Below are 16,627 nucleotides of genomic sequence, written 5' to 3' on the forward strand. Positions count from 1 at the left end.
GAGTGTGCAATGCTCTCATCAATGCAAAGGGTAGCTACTTTGAATAATCTCAAATATATTTTGATTTGTTTAACACTTTTTTGGTTACTACATGATTCCATATGTGTTATTTCATAGTTTTGATGTCTTCACTATTATTCTACAATGTAGAAAACAGTAATAATAAAGAAAAACCCTGGAATGAGTAGGTGTGTCCAAACTTTTGACTGGTACTGTATGCCAGCACTCTGATGCACCACAATGTTGTGTCCACAGAACAGTCACAACATGATACTTAAGCCAAACCTCACTGAAACATAAACCAGGGCCACATTCAGTAGCCAAACGTTGTTGAATGTTGCAGATAGAAATTCAATGAAAAGAACCAAAATGATTCCTTGGTCTACATGTCGGAGGCACATTTGTTCTACATTACATATTACTATTTGACCATTCCAAAAACATTATGTCCTGCTGAACACGCCCCAGAGCACAGACCTGTAGGGGAAAAGGTTAAAAAAAAAAACACTAACACATAGGTGCTGAAGAAAGCCTTGAATTAGGGCTGTCCTGTCGAGCATTAAACCAAGTGAAGGCCAGAATGAAAACTGACAGATTAGAGAAGAGGAATGGACACAAACACATTTATCTTTTATCACAGAGGAAGTATTTACATTAATAGAGTATGCACACCCATACATTCAAGGCACAAGACAATGTAGAAATTGTTTATGACATGATGGTAAACAAGGAGTTTTCCCCCCCATCTTCTATCCAATATAGTCCAAAAGTAACTCCATAAAAAAAAGTGTTTACACCCCAACGCATACAGTATAATAATTTAGACGTCAATCTAGCTACTTCTCTCTATATATATCTGGTTAGAACCCACATCTAACATTATAGTTCAACTTCTATCATTGTCATATGCTTATCATTTACCTTAATATTACCAGGTACCAAGTTGACTAAGACCATTACTTTAAAGTGGACAGTGTTTGTCTGAATCCGTATTCTTTGACTTGTAGGGCTGCCGCTACAGTGGCCTGGTTCAAAGCCTGGTTGGGCCTAGACAACAAGAGCCCTTACAGTACAATCTACAGTCACTTCACCACCCCAGAGAGGAAAGCAAGACACCAGCAAGGGGAAGGAGGGAAGAAGGGAATGTACAAAAGGGCATTGGAGTCGGAGCAAAGAAAGAAATCAGGTTTACGCAAGTGTCTTTGAGCACATGCAGCTTACTTGACATATAATAACAATACAAAGCAAACTAAATCAATCCACGGAATAGTATCAAACATATTAACCACAAAGTTAAAGACACATAACAGATAAAGATGACATCAAGCCCCGATACAGGATGACTGATTCCAGGGGCGAAAATCTGATATCAACATTGGAGGGGACAATTACATTACATTTTCTCAAGAGCAATTCTTGAGGGGGACACCAAAAGTAGTGCTGTAACACATAGCCTACGTTGTAATATGGTAAATGTATATTGAGGAACCAAAGAAATAAGGTGTTTGCCGTACTCCAAACTACCGGTACCCAAAACTACACAACTAATCACAACAGCAATACCATTGCCTTTAACAAATCTTAGTTCAGTCACCAGTTTGAGAGTGGGGGTATCCATGGCATTTTCCAATTATGTTCCTATTTTACAAGTAAAAAAAATTGAGAACCTTTCATAATGTTGCCAAACAAAGACTCAACAAACTTACCTGAGACTCCCTGTCTCTGCCAGTCTGTCCCTGCATATCTGTCCCCAACTCTGCTGTCTGTGTGCCATCTGTTGCCTGCTCTGCCTAATGACATCATTGTGAAACATTTCCATTAGAATTTCATTTCTTTCTTATGAACAATTTATCAACTAGTCTTTGAGATATTAGGCTACTAGGGTTCTTACTTTGCGTTTTGGTGTACTGAAAAATACTCTGATGTCCGTCTTTTTTCTACCATTTTTCTACCTGGCTGGCTACACACACACAGTATGTAGGTTATTTACAGTAGGAGATGGGCTTCTATCATCTTATCTTCTATCATTCTATATGGGCTTCGATCTAAAAGGTAGCTAGCAAATGTGAAACGGATTGCAGTGACAAGAGTTGACAGCTGTATGAGTTCACCATTTACACAACATATGCTGCAACCTTTTGTAATTTTAATCGTTTGTTTCATATTGGCTGGCTTCTAACAATAGCTGAATTTGCAAAGCTAGCGAGCACCAATTCAGTGGTGTTTGCTATAATCTTTGCTACCCGGGTTAAATAAAGGTGAAATAAAATATATAAATAAAAGTTCCCTTGTGACAATTTAGCTTTTGCAACGAGACCATTAAATATATTTAAAACAATGGTAGAAGAGAGTGTAGTTCTGTTCAGTTTATCGCTAACCTTATCACAGGGACTTTGAAGCACTAACTTACATGCATGCTGATCTTGGAATAAATTGACGATAGCAAAGATTCCATCTTTGACGACGCCACATAAATGGAATAGGTACTAGCTAGCTTAATAGTTAATATTTGCGTGCTCGCTCTGCATATTCAGCTAGTGTGTGTGCGCGATTGACTGGATTAACCTCACGTCAGTTACATGCATTGAGTGCCTTTCAGGCAGTAGATACGACCTCTACGTTACCTAGCAAGCTAAGGAACTGGCAGTGGATCAAACCATTGTGAGGCAAAGGGTGGGGGGGTCGCAATCTTTTGAAACTTAAAAACGCGCTATTAAGTGTCTATAATCAGCACAATTGCTTTCATTGCATATTATTAATATTATTTAAATACATAGTTATGTTTCAGTGATATATTGGGGGGGACAAATCATATTTTTCCCAGGATGGGGGGGTCGTGTCCCCCCCGGGATTTCCGCCCCTGACTGATTCAGATAACCTGACAGCCATCCATTACATAGGATATCAGCTGGGTGAAAGACAAGGGATGCAAGCACACATCTAACAAGAGTCTCTGGCAAATGAGTTAGTTTCTAAAGAATCTAAACTCTAGATTCTAAAGAAGCAGCTCCCACTGCTTACGTACTACTCCCCCCCCCCCCCCCCCCAAAAAAAAATGGTGAAGTCAAGCTAGCAGTGTTTGTGAAATGGATTCTCTTTTGCCACCGTAGTAAAATGTATACATGCCTATGCAGAATCACAGCCCCCATGTACGAAAAGGTTATGTTAGAATGGTGTTATTAGTAGTCTTACAAGCAAAAGCCAGTTCAAATTGTACAGGTATGTGTATTGTATTAAGCTAAAATAAATACAAGCCATAGTCAATAATATAAAGTTCACATTCATTGTCATGCATATTCGACTGTCATATTCAACAATTCCCCTTCCCCGGCTGATGTTAATATGGATGTTATGTGGTGTTATCATCGTCACAAGAGTCATCTTACCTCAATCAATATTTACACGACAGTCCTATCTACTTCACACACACACACACACACACACACACACACACACACACACACACACACACACACACACACACACACACACACACACACACACACACACACACACATACACACACACACACACACACACACACACACACACACACACAATCTATTATTTCCAGTTCATGTGATGTAATGGAGTAAATGGCCGTTTCCCTTCAGTCTGTCTGCCATATAATACAGCATCTAAGTTCTCCTGAAATCCCTGTTGGTGCTGGGAACTGGGCGTGATCGGGCCAGTCCCTGCTTAACATTAATCGATATTTATCTTATTTATGAAATATGCTGTATATAATAGTCATGCTGCATGCATGAGGCTGTAGTACTTGGCTACAACAGGAGCAAATTCAATGCTTTGGGGACAGCAGGGTTGGATTTAAAAAAGTGCCAGCATTTTAGTAACACACAGGTGCATGATTACAGATTCATATAATGCAAGTAACAGTGCATGAGAAACAACAATACAAAAACTGAACAGAAATCCATAGAATTTATCAATCAAAAAAGTCCACTTATTATGGAGAGTCCTGAGGCGTCGATCAAAGGAGGATGAGAGAAGAAGACAGACTGTCCCAGCATCCCTCCATCCTTGCATCACTCCATCAGCCCCATTCTTGACTCCGACTCACATAGTGTGGCAGCAAACATTGTGTCCTTTCTCCTTCTTCCCTCTCTCTCTGTTTCTTCCTCTCTCTCTGCCTCAGTGCAGTAGTAGCAGGTTGCTGTTCAGCAGCAGTAGTGCAATAGAGGTGAGTACAGTTAGCAGTCCCTGGTATCCTCCTCCTCCCAGTCTCTCCACTCCTCCTTTGGGTGTTCCCCGGGGTGTGTTCTTCTTGTCCTCCTCCTTTTTCTCCAGGTAGTGTTCGGCATACACCATGTAAAGCTCCACACACCTCCGAGCCTTCATCTGCTCTATCAGCGCTGGGTAGCCAATCTCAGAGATGCTCACTATATTTTCCTCATCATCATCCTCAGGCTCAGCTATGGCCGGGGGGAGGGGCTTGGCTGCAGGAGGGGGGGTTTGAGGGTTAGGGTTCAGGGGTTCAGGGGTCAGAGGCTTCTCAGTCGCTGCTGTACCGTTACTCTCAGCTGTGACATTACTCTCACTGGGACTGCCCTCTGTGGCGGAGCTGTTACTGGGGCCACTGCCTGGTGCTGGGGTGGAACCGGGGTCGGTAGTATTGGTGGAACCTCCAGGAACAGGAGCTGGCTCTTCACTCTTCTCTCCGACTGCAGTGCCTCCTCCACTGGGCTCGATTACCTGAGTGCTGGGGCTGTCTGCAGCTCCCTGAGGTGGTGAGTTCTCCCTGGCTCCTTGTTCCGATCCACCCTTCTCCCCACCTCTCAGCAGATCAGTCCTCTTCATACAGTTCTTCATGTAGTTATCATAGGACTGTGGAGGCGGGTTGAAGCGGTAGTCCCTGCTGTAGTCATTGTCATCAGTGGATTTGGTGCCGTACCTCCTGTACATGTAGTGGTTATAGTAGTACTCCTCCTGGGGGTTGTGAAAGCCGAAGTGAGGCCGGGGAAACCGGCCCAGTCCATAACCCAGAGCCATCCCAGCCACAACCCCAGCCCCAGCCGCCATCGCTGCATTACGCCCAAACCCCCTGGACTGCTGCGAGGGTCCCATCCCCATCCCCTGCACCGAGCGGGAGAACGGGGAGCCACCTGCACCACCATACCCCCCATAGCCGTAACTGCCCCCGTAGCCAGGGCTAAGGATCCGGTTGTTGGGGTTTTGGTTCATGTAGCCCCCTCCGTAACCGCCGCCATAGCCTCCCAGCCTCCACCATAGCCTCCACCATAGCCTCCACCATAGCCTCCACCAGCTGGGTATCTGTTTGGATAGCCTCCTGCCGGGTAGCCCCCTGGGTACCCTCCAGCTGGATATCCTCCAGCAGGGTAGCCACCTTGGTTAGGGTACCCCCCTTGGTTAGGGTATCCTGCCCTGCCTGGCTGTTGAGGGTACCCCCCTGGTTGCTGTGGATAACCTCCTGGTTGCTGCGGGTACCCTGCTTGGGGGTTCTGTGGGCTCTGGGGCTGGCGAGGGTAGTTCCCTGGCTGGTTATTGGTCCCTTGGTTGGGTCTGCGTTGGGTGTTGGTGCCTCCACGGTTGGAGGTGGAGGAAGGTTTCTTCCCAAAGCCTATGCTGGATTTACCACCAAAGCCTCCTCCCCCTCTCTTGGCCAGGGAGAGGTGGGCATTGAGCAGCAGGAGAGTAAGGCACAGCACGGCCAGAGGAGAGCTGAGCTTCATCATTACTGCACTGCAGAGACAGAGAGAAGGAGAGAGAGAGAGAGCAATAAGGGGGAGAAGAAGAAAGTTAGAATTTCCATTAGCTAATTTCTGTGGATAACACTCACCAGTTAGTTCCATTTTAAAAGAAATTCTTACAGTTTAACATTTTCAGATAACGATATAGGTCAATACTGTATACTCTACATAACTGTAATTTAGAGAATGAAAAATAAGAGTCTGTTTATTCCACCAGTCCAAGTCCCACCAGTTCCGTCTGTGATGATTAGTAGTTAGAGGAACTGGCCCAACTCAAAATGTTAAGACAAATCATAAACCTACATAGACAATAGGACTGTACATACAACTAGAAAATAGTTTTTAGAAGTAAGCTAGAGAACTTGAGAATGGGTTCCCTCATTTGGTCTCTGAGGTGATTAACCGAACTACCAGATACAGTAAACACCAAGCCAACAGGGTGGAAAATCCCCAGAGTGCCCAGTGTATCCTCTGGGTGTAAATAATTTAAAATGAGTCACTTTAGCTCCTCGGTTAATGATAAGAGTAGCGCTGACTGAAAAATGGTGGGGCCCTGTGTCACAAGACACGTTAGTTCCATTTCCACCCAAAATGTTATCGAACCAAAAATGCTATAGAAGCCAAAGCCCCTCCCTACTGCCCCACACTGCCGAACTTGAGTTAGGCCTTTATCTCAATATTCAGATCCATCTACATGACATAATAATCATGTAGACTGAGAGCTATATACAGTATTTATCTAAATATATGGCTCTGTGTAGGCCTACTGTATGTAACAATGGACTATCTAGTGTCTAGGCTGGTACTGCATGAATACATAAAACAATGGGAGCCTTGCCCAAAATACAGTCTTAAGCCAGTGGTCAATATAGGGATTTATTTCTCTATTCATTCTGTCCCATGTGCGAGCATCAATGTTGATGTTATGAAACTGATCTAGACGGGCTGCCTCATACGGCCTTAATTTGCCCATTTCGGTGTGTATGCTATAATTCACAAAGTAACGTAAATAGTAATGTCTTGGGAAATGCTTTTGAGCATTCATTATAAGTAACCCAGAGTGCCCGATAGCCAACGCTGGCTGTCTAACCGAGAACAAAAATAACATACAGTGCTTTCAGAAAGTATTCATTGCCATTGACGTATTGCACATTTTGTTGTGTTACAGCCTGAAAATTGAATAAATAGATTCTCACCCATCTACACACAATACCCCATAATGACAAAGTAAAAACATGCTTTTAGACAGCTTTGTAACCTATTGAAAATAAAATACAGAAATATATTTTCTCAAGCTATGTTAAGTTTCATGGGGAGCGTAGGTAAACTGCAATCTTCGTGTCTTTCCACTGATTTTCAATGGGATTCAAGTCTGGGCATTGGCTGGGCCAATCAAGGACTTTCACATTCTTGTTCTGAAGCCATTCCAGTGATGCTTTGGCTGTATGCTTGGGGTTATTGTCCTGTTGGAATGTAAATCTTTGCCCCCAGCCGAAGGTCATTTGTACTCTGAAGCAGGTTCTCATCAAGGATTTGCCTGTATTTGGCTCCATTCATTGTTCCCTCTATCCTTACTAGTCTCCCAGTCCCTGATGCTGAAAAACATCCTCATAGCATGATTCTGCCACCACCATGCTTCACGGTAGGAATGTTAGACGGGTGATGAGCTGTGTCTGGGTTTCTCCAGACATAGAGCTTTGTATTTAAGCCAAAGAGTTCAATTTCTGTTTTAGCAGACTACATAATCTTTTGCCTTATGCTCTCAGAGTCTTTCACGTGCCTTTTTGCAAACTAAAAGGTGCACTGTCATGTGCAATATAACAATTGATATGTGCAAACTATGGCATAAGGGAACGATGAGCGGATAAGAGGCAAACCGTAATTTCGATGAATGTCTTAAAGAGCGAGTAGTCGATATAACTATTTGTTCAGCACTCTTGAAATGTACAGCGACAGAAATCAGAACATGGGCTGTTCTTACAGTATTCTCCTTGTACACCAAATCAGAACCGTAGCATAAATAACGGGGGCATATAAGCACACAATGAAAGCTTTACAATATTCAATGATGACATTTCCCTAAAACATGCTATAGGCTACATGTGACACATAGGCTACTAACAGCTTACTACACAACATACACTTAGTATTACTTTCTTAGCTACAGTATACACATCTCAGTATACACATCTCCCTGGCATAATTTATGCAGCATTATAAACTGGGTGGTTCGAGACCTGAATGCTGATTGGCTGACAGCCATGGTATATCAGATCGTATACCACGATTATGACAAGAAAAATATTTTTATTGCTCTAATTACGTTGGTAACCAGTTTATCATAGCAAATAATCAAAATCAAATGTTATTGGTCACATACACATGTTTAGCAGATGTTATTGTGGGTGTAGCGAAATGCTTGTGTTACTAGCTCCAACAGTGCAGCAATATCTAACAAGAAATATGTAACAATTTCACATCAATACACACAAATCTAAAGTAAAGGAATTAAGAATACATACATATTTGGATGAGCAATGTCGGAGCGGCATAGACTAAAATACAGTAGAATAGAATACAGTATATACACGAGATGAGTAATGCAAAATATGTAAACATTATTAAAGTGACTACTGTTCCACTATTAAAGTGTCCAGTGATTTCAAGTCTATGTATATAGGGCAGCAGCCTCTAATGTGCTAGTGATGGCTATTTAACAGTCTGATGGCCTTGAGATAGAAGCTGTTTTTCAGTCTCTCGGTCCCAGCTTTGATGCATCTGTACAGACCTCGCCTTCTGGATGATAGCAGGGTGAACAGGTCGTGGCTTTCTTCAGCCTCCTGAGGTTGAAGAGGCACTGTTGCACCTTCTTCGCCACACAGTCTGTATGGGTGGATCATTTCAGTTTGTCAGTGATGTGTACGCCGAGGAACTTGAAGCTTTCCACCTTCTCCACTGCTGTCCCGTGGATAGGGGGGTGGTCCCTCTGCTATTTCCTGAAGTCCACGATCAACTCCTTTGTTTTGTTGATGTTGAGTGAGAGGTTATTTTCCTGGCACCACACTCCCAGGGCCCTCACCTCCTCCCTGTAGGCTGTCTCATCATTGTTGGTAATCAGGCCTACTACTGTTGTGTCGTCTGCAAACTTGATGATTGAGTTGGAGGCGTGCGTGGCCACGCAGTCATGGGTGAACAGGGAGTACAGGAGGAGGCTGAGCACGCACCCTTGTGGGGCCCCTGTGTTGAGGATCAGCGAAGTGGAGGTGTTGTTTCCTACCTTCACCACCTGGGGGCGGCCCATCAGGAAGTCCAGGACCCAGTTGCACTGGGCGGGGTTCAGACCCAGGGCATCAAGCTTAATGATGAGCTTGCAGGGTACTATGGTGTTGAATGCTGAGCTATAGTCAATGGACAGCATTCTTACATAGCATTTTCTTGTCCGGATGGAATAGGGCGATTGCATCATCTGTGGATCTATTGGGGTGGCAAGCAAATTGAAGTGGGTCTAGGGTGGCCCGTAAGGTAGAGGTGATATGATCCTTGACTAGTCTCTCAAAGCACTTCATGATGACAGAAGTGAGTGCTACAAGGCGATAGTCATTTAGTTCAGTTACCTTTGCTTTCTTGGGTACAGGAACAATGGTGGACATTTTGAAGCATGTGGGGACAGTAGACTGGGATAGGGAGAGATTGAATATGTCCGTAAAAACACTCCACCCAGCTGGTCTGCACATGCTCGGAGGACACGACTATGGATGCTGTCTGTGCCGGCAGCCTTGCGAGGGTTAACACTAGAGGTCGACCGATTAATCGGAATGGCCGATTTCAAGTTTTCATAACAATCGGTAATCGGTATTTTTGGACCCAAATTTGCCTTTTTTTTCTTTTTTTTTTTACACCTTTATTTAACTAGGCAAGTCAGTTAAGAACACATTCTTATTTTCAATGACGGCTAACTGCCTTGTTCAGGGGCAGAACGACAGATTTTTACCTTGTCAGCTCGGGGATTCGTTTTTGCAACCTTCCGGTTACTAGTCCAACGCTCTAACTACCTGCCTTACATTGCACTCCAAAAGGAGCCTGCGTGGCAGGCTGACTACCTGTTACGCGAGGGCAGCAAGAAGCCAAGGTAAGTTGCTAGCTAGCATTAAACTTATCTTATAAAAAACAATCAATCTTAACATAATCACTAGTTAACTACACATGGTTGATGATATTACTAGTTTATCTAGCATGTCCTGCGTTGCATATAATCGATCCAGTGCCTGTTAATTTCTCATTGAATCACAGCCTACTTCGACAAACGGGTGATGATTTAACAAGCGCATTTGCGAAAAAAGCACTGTCGTTGCACCAATGTACCTAACCATAAACATCAATACCTTTCTTTAAAATAAATACACAAGTATATATTTTTAAACCTGCATATTTAGTTAATATTGCCTGCTAACATGAATTTCTTATAACTAGGGAAATTGTCCCTTCTCTTGCGTTCCGTGCAAGCAGTCAGGGTATATGCAGCAGTTTGGGCCGCCTGGCTCATTGCGAACTGTGTGAAGTCCATTTATTCCTAACAAAGGCCGTAATTCATTTGCCAGAATTGTACATAAATATGACATAACATTGAAGGTTGTACAATGTAACAGCAATATTTAGACTTAGGGATGCCATCCGTTAGATAAAATACGGAACGGTTCCGTATTTCACTGAAAGAATAAACGTTTTGTTTTCGAAATGATAGTTTCCGGATTCGACCATTTTAATGACCAAAGGCTCGTATTTCTGTGTGTTATTATGTTATAATTAAGTCTATGATTTGATAGAGCAGTCTGACTGAGCGATGGTAGGCACCAGCAGGCTCGTAAGCATTCATTCAAACAGCACTTTCGTGCGTTTGCCAGCAGCTCTTCGCAATGCTTCAAGCATTGCGCTGTTTATGACTTCAAGCCTGTCAACTCCCGAGATTAGGCTGGTGTAACCGATGTAAAATGGCTAGCTAGTTAGCGGGGTGCGCGCTAATAGCGTTTCAAACGTCACTTGCTCTGAGACTTGGAGTAGTTGTTCCCCTTGCTCTGCATGGGTAACGCTGCTTCGAGGGTGGCTGTTGTCGATGTGTTCCTGGTTCGAGCCCAGGTAGGAGCGAGGAGAGGGATGGAAGCTATACTGTTACACTGGCAATACTAAAGTGCCTATAAGAACATCCAATAGTCAAAGGTATATGAAATACAAATCGTATAGAGAGAAATAGTCCTATAATTCCTATAATAACTACAACCTAAAACTTCTTACTTGGGAATATTGAAGACTCATGTTAAAAGGAACCACCAGCTTCCATATGTTCTCATGTTCTGAGCAAGGAACTTAAACGTTAGCTATCTTACATGGCACGTATTGCACTTTTACTTTCTTCTCCAACACTTTGTTTTTGCATTATTTAAACCAAATTGAACATGTTTCATTATTTATTTGAGGCTAAATTGATTTTATTCATGTATTATATTAAGTTAAAATAAGTGTTCATTCAGTATTGTTGTAATTGTCATTATTACAAATAAAGAACATTTAAAAAAAAACAAAAAAAATAAATAAATAAAAATCGTCCGATTAATCGGTAGCGTCCTTTTTTTTGGTCCTCCAATAATCGGTATCGGTGTTGAAAAATCATAATCGGTCGACCTCTAGTTAACACGCTTAAAATGTCTTACTCACGTCGGCCACGGAGAATGAGAGCCCATGGTCCTTGGTAGCTGGCCCCGTCGGTGACACTGCGTTATCCTCAAAGCGGGCGAAAAAGGTGTTTAGCTTGTCCAGAAGCAAGACGTCGGTGTCCGCGACGTGGCTGGTTTTCCATTTGTAGTCATTGATTGTCTGTAGACCCTGCCACATACATCTTGTGTCTGAGCTGTTGAATTGAGACTCCACCTTGTCTCTTTACTGACGTTTTGCCTGTTTGATTGCCTTACGGAGGGAATAACTACACTGTTTTTATTCGGCCATATTCCCAGTCACTTTGTCATGGTTAAATGTGGTGGTTCGCACTTTCAGTTTTGCGCTAATGCTGCCATCTATCCACTGTTTCTGGTTTGGGTAGGTTTTAATAGTCACAGTGGGTACAACATCTCATAAACATTTCCTGATAAACTCAGTCACGGTATCCATGTATTTGTCAATATTTTTCTCAGAGGCTACCCGGAACATATCCCAGTCCACGAGATCAAAACAATCTTCAAGCATGGATTCCGATTGATCAGACCAGCATTGAATAGTCCGTAGCATGGGTACTTCCTGTTAAACTTTTTGCCTATAGGAAGGGAGGAGCAAAATTAAGTCGTGATCAGATTTGCCAAAGGGAGGGTGGGGGAGGGCCTTGTAGGCATTCTAGTTAAGTAGCAGTGGTCCAATGTTCTCAGAGCGAGTGCTACACTCACTGTGTTTGTAGAACTTCGGTTGTGTTTTCCTCAGATTAGCTTTGTTAAAATCCCCGGCTACAATAAATGCAGTCTCAGGATATGTGGTTTACAGTTTGCATAGAGTCCAGTGCAGTTCGAGGGCCGTCGTGGTATCGGCTTGAGAGGGAATATACACGGCTGTGACTATAAACAAAGAGAATTCCCTTGGGAGGTAATACGGTCGGCATTTGATTGTGAGGTATTCTAGGTCGGGTGAACAAAAGGACTTGAGTTTCTGTATGTTATCACAATCACACCATGCGTAGTTAATCATGAAACATACACCCCCACCCTTCTCCTTCCTGGAGAGATCTTTATTCCTGTCTGCGCGATGAACTGAGAAACCAACTGGCTGTACGGACTCATACAGTATAGAGAGCCATGCTTCCGTGAAACAGAGTATGTTACAAACCCTGATGTCTCACTGGAAGGAGATCCTAGCCCTTAGCTTGTCTACTTTATTATCCAGAGACTGAATATTAGTGAGTAATATACTCATAAGCGGTGCCTCCTAAATCGGACTAGGAGTACACTCCGAATACCTCTTCTCTGCCGGCTGTGTTTTGGATCAGCCTCTGGAATCAGTTCAATTGCCCTGGGGGGTACGAACAAAGGATCCAATTCGGGAAAGTCGTATTCCTGGTCGTAATGCTGGTGAGTTACACCGCTCTGATATCCAAAAGTTATTTCCGGTTGTATGTAATAACACAAACACAATTTTGGGCTAAAGTTGTTTTGGAGCTAGAAGCACGGCTGCCCTATCTTTCGGCACCATCTTACTCAATAAGGCACCTCGGGGGGTTGTGATATATGGCCAAAATACCACAGCTAATGGCTGTGTCCAGGCACTCCGCGTTGCGTCACTTAGCCGTGGTATATTGGCCATATACCACACCTCCTCGGGCCTTATTGCTTAAGAATACAATACATATTTGTGGACTCATCGTTGTTGTACTGTGCTCACATGAACATGGCGGTCCTCCTTGTGGGAAAACTTTGTCATCAAAGTCTGGCATTCTCTGGATTTATGGTTCTTTCAAGACAACTGACGTCACAGATCTTCAGGTCTGAGTTTTAGAAAGAGGCCCGAGTTCGCAACTTGGAAATCCGAGTTGGAAGACCGTTCAAAACGTATTGAGTTCTCAGTTGTCTTGAACGCACTGAAGTCTGAGATTTCCCAGTTTCAAGTTGTTTTGAACATGGCAGAAGTCATGCTGGATTGACAGCATGGCCAATGTATTCAACCTTGTCTGCCCCAAGGTGTTGCGTGTGAACATTTATCCTATTAAGCTTGGAAAAGTGACCCTTTCAGACAGATGTTTTAAATCCTTAAACCCAGACTTGGACCACACACCCTCTCCACTGAATAGCAGGCAGGGGAAGCAAAATAGTGATTGCTTTGTGACGATTGCAGTTAGCCATTGATTCCTTCCAAACCACTTATTGTTGAATTCGCAATTACCTACTTGTTGTGTAATGTTTATGTCCAATGGCGGATGAGCTACAATACATTTTATCTATAATTTCTCTTTATATCACAAGGATTGAAAAGGATTTGCCAGTAGTGTCAACGTGATTCAGACTACATGTCTAACTTGCTAGCTAAGATTGTGAAAGTATGATGTTGACATGATCAATCCAATCAAAGCTATGGTAGATGTGATTTGACGTCATTTTATCTGTGGCCAATGACCTTGAGCCTTTGCTGGCTGCCCTGACACCACAGAAAGCACCAAGCTAGGCTGAAACACTTGCATTTTGGAGCTGCCTTACTCAAGAAGGAGACCATGTCTGTATGCGGCTTTATTAACTCAAGTATTGTTTTTGTTTTTTTATTGTTTGCAAACTGATATGTGACACGAATTAATGCCAAAATAACATGCAAACAGGTGGGTCTCAATGACGGGTCACCACTGGCTCTAGGCAGAGTCTGGGTAGTTCCATATTTTTTCCATTTCCCAATGGAGACCACTGTGCCCTTTGAAACGTTCAACACTCCAGAAATAATTTTATACCCTTCCCCAGATATACAGTGCATTCGGAAAGTATTCAGACCCCTTGACTTTTTCCACATTTTGTTACGTTACATTCTTATAACAAGAAACAAGATTATCTGGTCTGATAAAACCAAGATTGAACTCTTTGGCCTGAATGCCAAGCGTCACGTCTGGAAGAAACCTGGCACCATCCCTACGGTGAAGCATGGTGGTGGCAGCATCATGCTGTGGAGTTGTTTTTCAGCGGCAGGGCCTGTGAGACTAGTCAGGACCAAGGGAAAGATGAACGGAGCAAAGTACAGAGATCCTTGATGAAAACCTGCTCCAGAGTGCTCAGGACCTCAGACTGGGGCAAAGGTTCACCTTCCAACAGGACAATGACCCTAAGCATATAGCCAAGACAACGCAGAAGTGGCTTCGGGACAAGTCTCTGAATGTCCTTGAGTGGCCCAGCCAGAGCCCAAACTTGAACCCGATTGAACATCTCTGGAGAGACCTGAAAATAGCTGTGCAGCGACACTCCCCATCCAATCTGACAGAGTTTGAGAGGATCTGCAGAGAAGAATGGGAGAAACTCCCCAAATATAGGTGTGCCAAGCTTGTAGCGTCATACCCAAGAAGACTTGAGGCTGTAATCGCTGCCAAAGGTGCTTCAACAAAGTACGGAGTAAAGGGTCTGAATACTTTTTATTTTTGATACATTTGGAGAAAAAAATAAAAAAAGGTTTTTGCTCTGTCATTATGGGATATTGTGCGCAGATTGATGGGGGGGGGGGGGGGGGGGGCAATTTAATATATTTTAGAATAGGGCTGTAACGTAACAACATTTGGAAAAATATACCTAATCACAATTATATCTTGGAGATCTACGGACAGTTCCTTGGACTTAATGGTATAGTTTCTGCTCTGACATGCACTGTCAACTGTGGGACCCGATATAGACAGGTGTGATTCTTTCTAAATTATGTCCAAACAATTGAATTGACCACAGGTGGATTCTAATCAAGTTGTGGTGACATCTCAAGGATGATCAAAGAAAATTGGATGCAACTGAACTAAATTTGGAGTGTCATAGCAAAAGGGTGAGAATACTTATGCAAATAAGATTTTCTGTATTTCATTTTAAATACATTTACAGCCATTTCTAAAAACACGTTTTCACTTTGTCATTATGGTATATTGTGTGTAGATGGGTGAGAAAAAAGTAAATTGAGTCCATTTTGAATGCAGGCTGTAACAGCAAAAGTCAAGGGGTATGAGTACTTTCTGATGGCACTAATCGCTTGGATCGTTTCAAAATGGCGCTACAATGTGACAGTCACGCCACCTGGTCACATAACCTATACTAGCGTACTGCACACATTATTCTAATCTTTACATAGCATTTGTGTATGCGATACACAGATTCTACAAATAACGGCGTTTACGACGTTGTTTGGCTACATTTATGTAAGGCGCGTGCGCCCTACAATTTGGTGATGTTTTTCTCTGCAAAGGAACGTGTTAAAGCTCACCCCAAAATTCAGCGCGGTGCCGAATTTTATCATTGCGTAGAATATTTAAAACGTCAGTATTTTCTACCCTTAATAGGCTATAAAGGCTATAAAAAGTCCGGTCATCTATTTCGGAAACGTCGGCACCTGCTACGTTCTATCAAAGCATACAAGCACAGTTCGAAAGCCAACGTTCCCTATTTCATTATATTTTAAAACTACACCTTTTCTAAAAGAAATAGCCTAAAATGTAGCACCTTACCGATATTAATGTGCCAATGCGACGTTGGTGACGCTTGTTTTGTCCGTTAGGTTGCCGCCGCCCTTTCTTGGATAGGAGTAGTTGAATAGGCCAAGAGCGACTATTATTCTGCCAGCAGCACAAACGATAACGTCACGTTGGTATGGTAATAAGGAAACCTTCTAAATAAAAGCTCGCATTTCAAAACATTGCGTTCAAAAGATATTGAATTTTAATCAATGGCCACTTATATTGTGACAACAAGAAAATGCAATGACTAATTTATGAAAACAAATAAAAAAGAGGCTTTCAAAAAACAATAATTATACCGATAATGAAAAAATACAATGTCACTGGTATGTTGAGAATATTGGGTAGTATATATATAACTATCTAAACTAAAGTGGGGTGGAAAATATCGGCCTGTTGCTGACTTTTCACTCCGTCCCCTCCATGGCCCCCAATGCAATACACTGTAATAGACTGTACATGGGATACATATTGGCTTGTAGAGAGAACTTGTCTACCTATCTCAGCTAAAGTCAGGTGGGGTCTCTATAGGGTCTCTCAATAGGAACTCTACTAACCCTGTATATTGCATTGGGTGCTATAGAGGGGGCAGAGAACGAAGTGCAGCTGGATATGTACAACACAGTCCCCCCCCCCCCAAAACGAACCATATTTGGTTCGTAGAGATCCTACTGAGTATTTCCCACCC

General features: G+C 42.8%; 1 protein-coding gene across 1 annotated transcript; it reads right to left on the reverse strand.

Moving 5' to 3' along the window:
• Positions 1 to 613: 613 nt before the first annotated feature.
• Positions 614 to 16,064, reverse strand: LOC106585069 (uncharacterized). Its single transcript, XM_014170839.3, is given in 3 exon segments — positions 614 to 5,237; positions 5,240 to 5,721; positions 15,931 to 16,064. Coding segments are annotated over 2 exon segments (1,560 nt in total). The 5' UTR covers positions 5,715 to 5,721; positions 15,931 to 16,064; the 3' UTR covers positions 614 to 4,152.
• Positions 16,065 to 16,627: the final 563 nt, after the last annotated feature.

The sequence above is a fragment of the Salmo salar genome, chromosome 24 (genome assembly GCF_965601325.2).
Source record: "Salmo salar chromosome 24, fSalSal1, whole genome shotgun sequence".
NCBI classification, from domain to species: domain Eukaryota; kingdom Metazoa; phylum Chordata; class Actinopteri; order Salmoniformes; family Salmonidae; genus Salmo; species Salmo salar.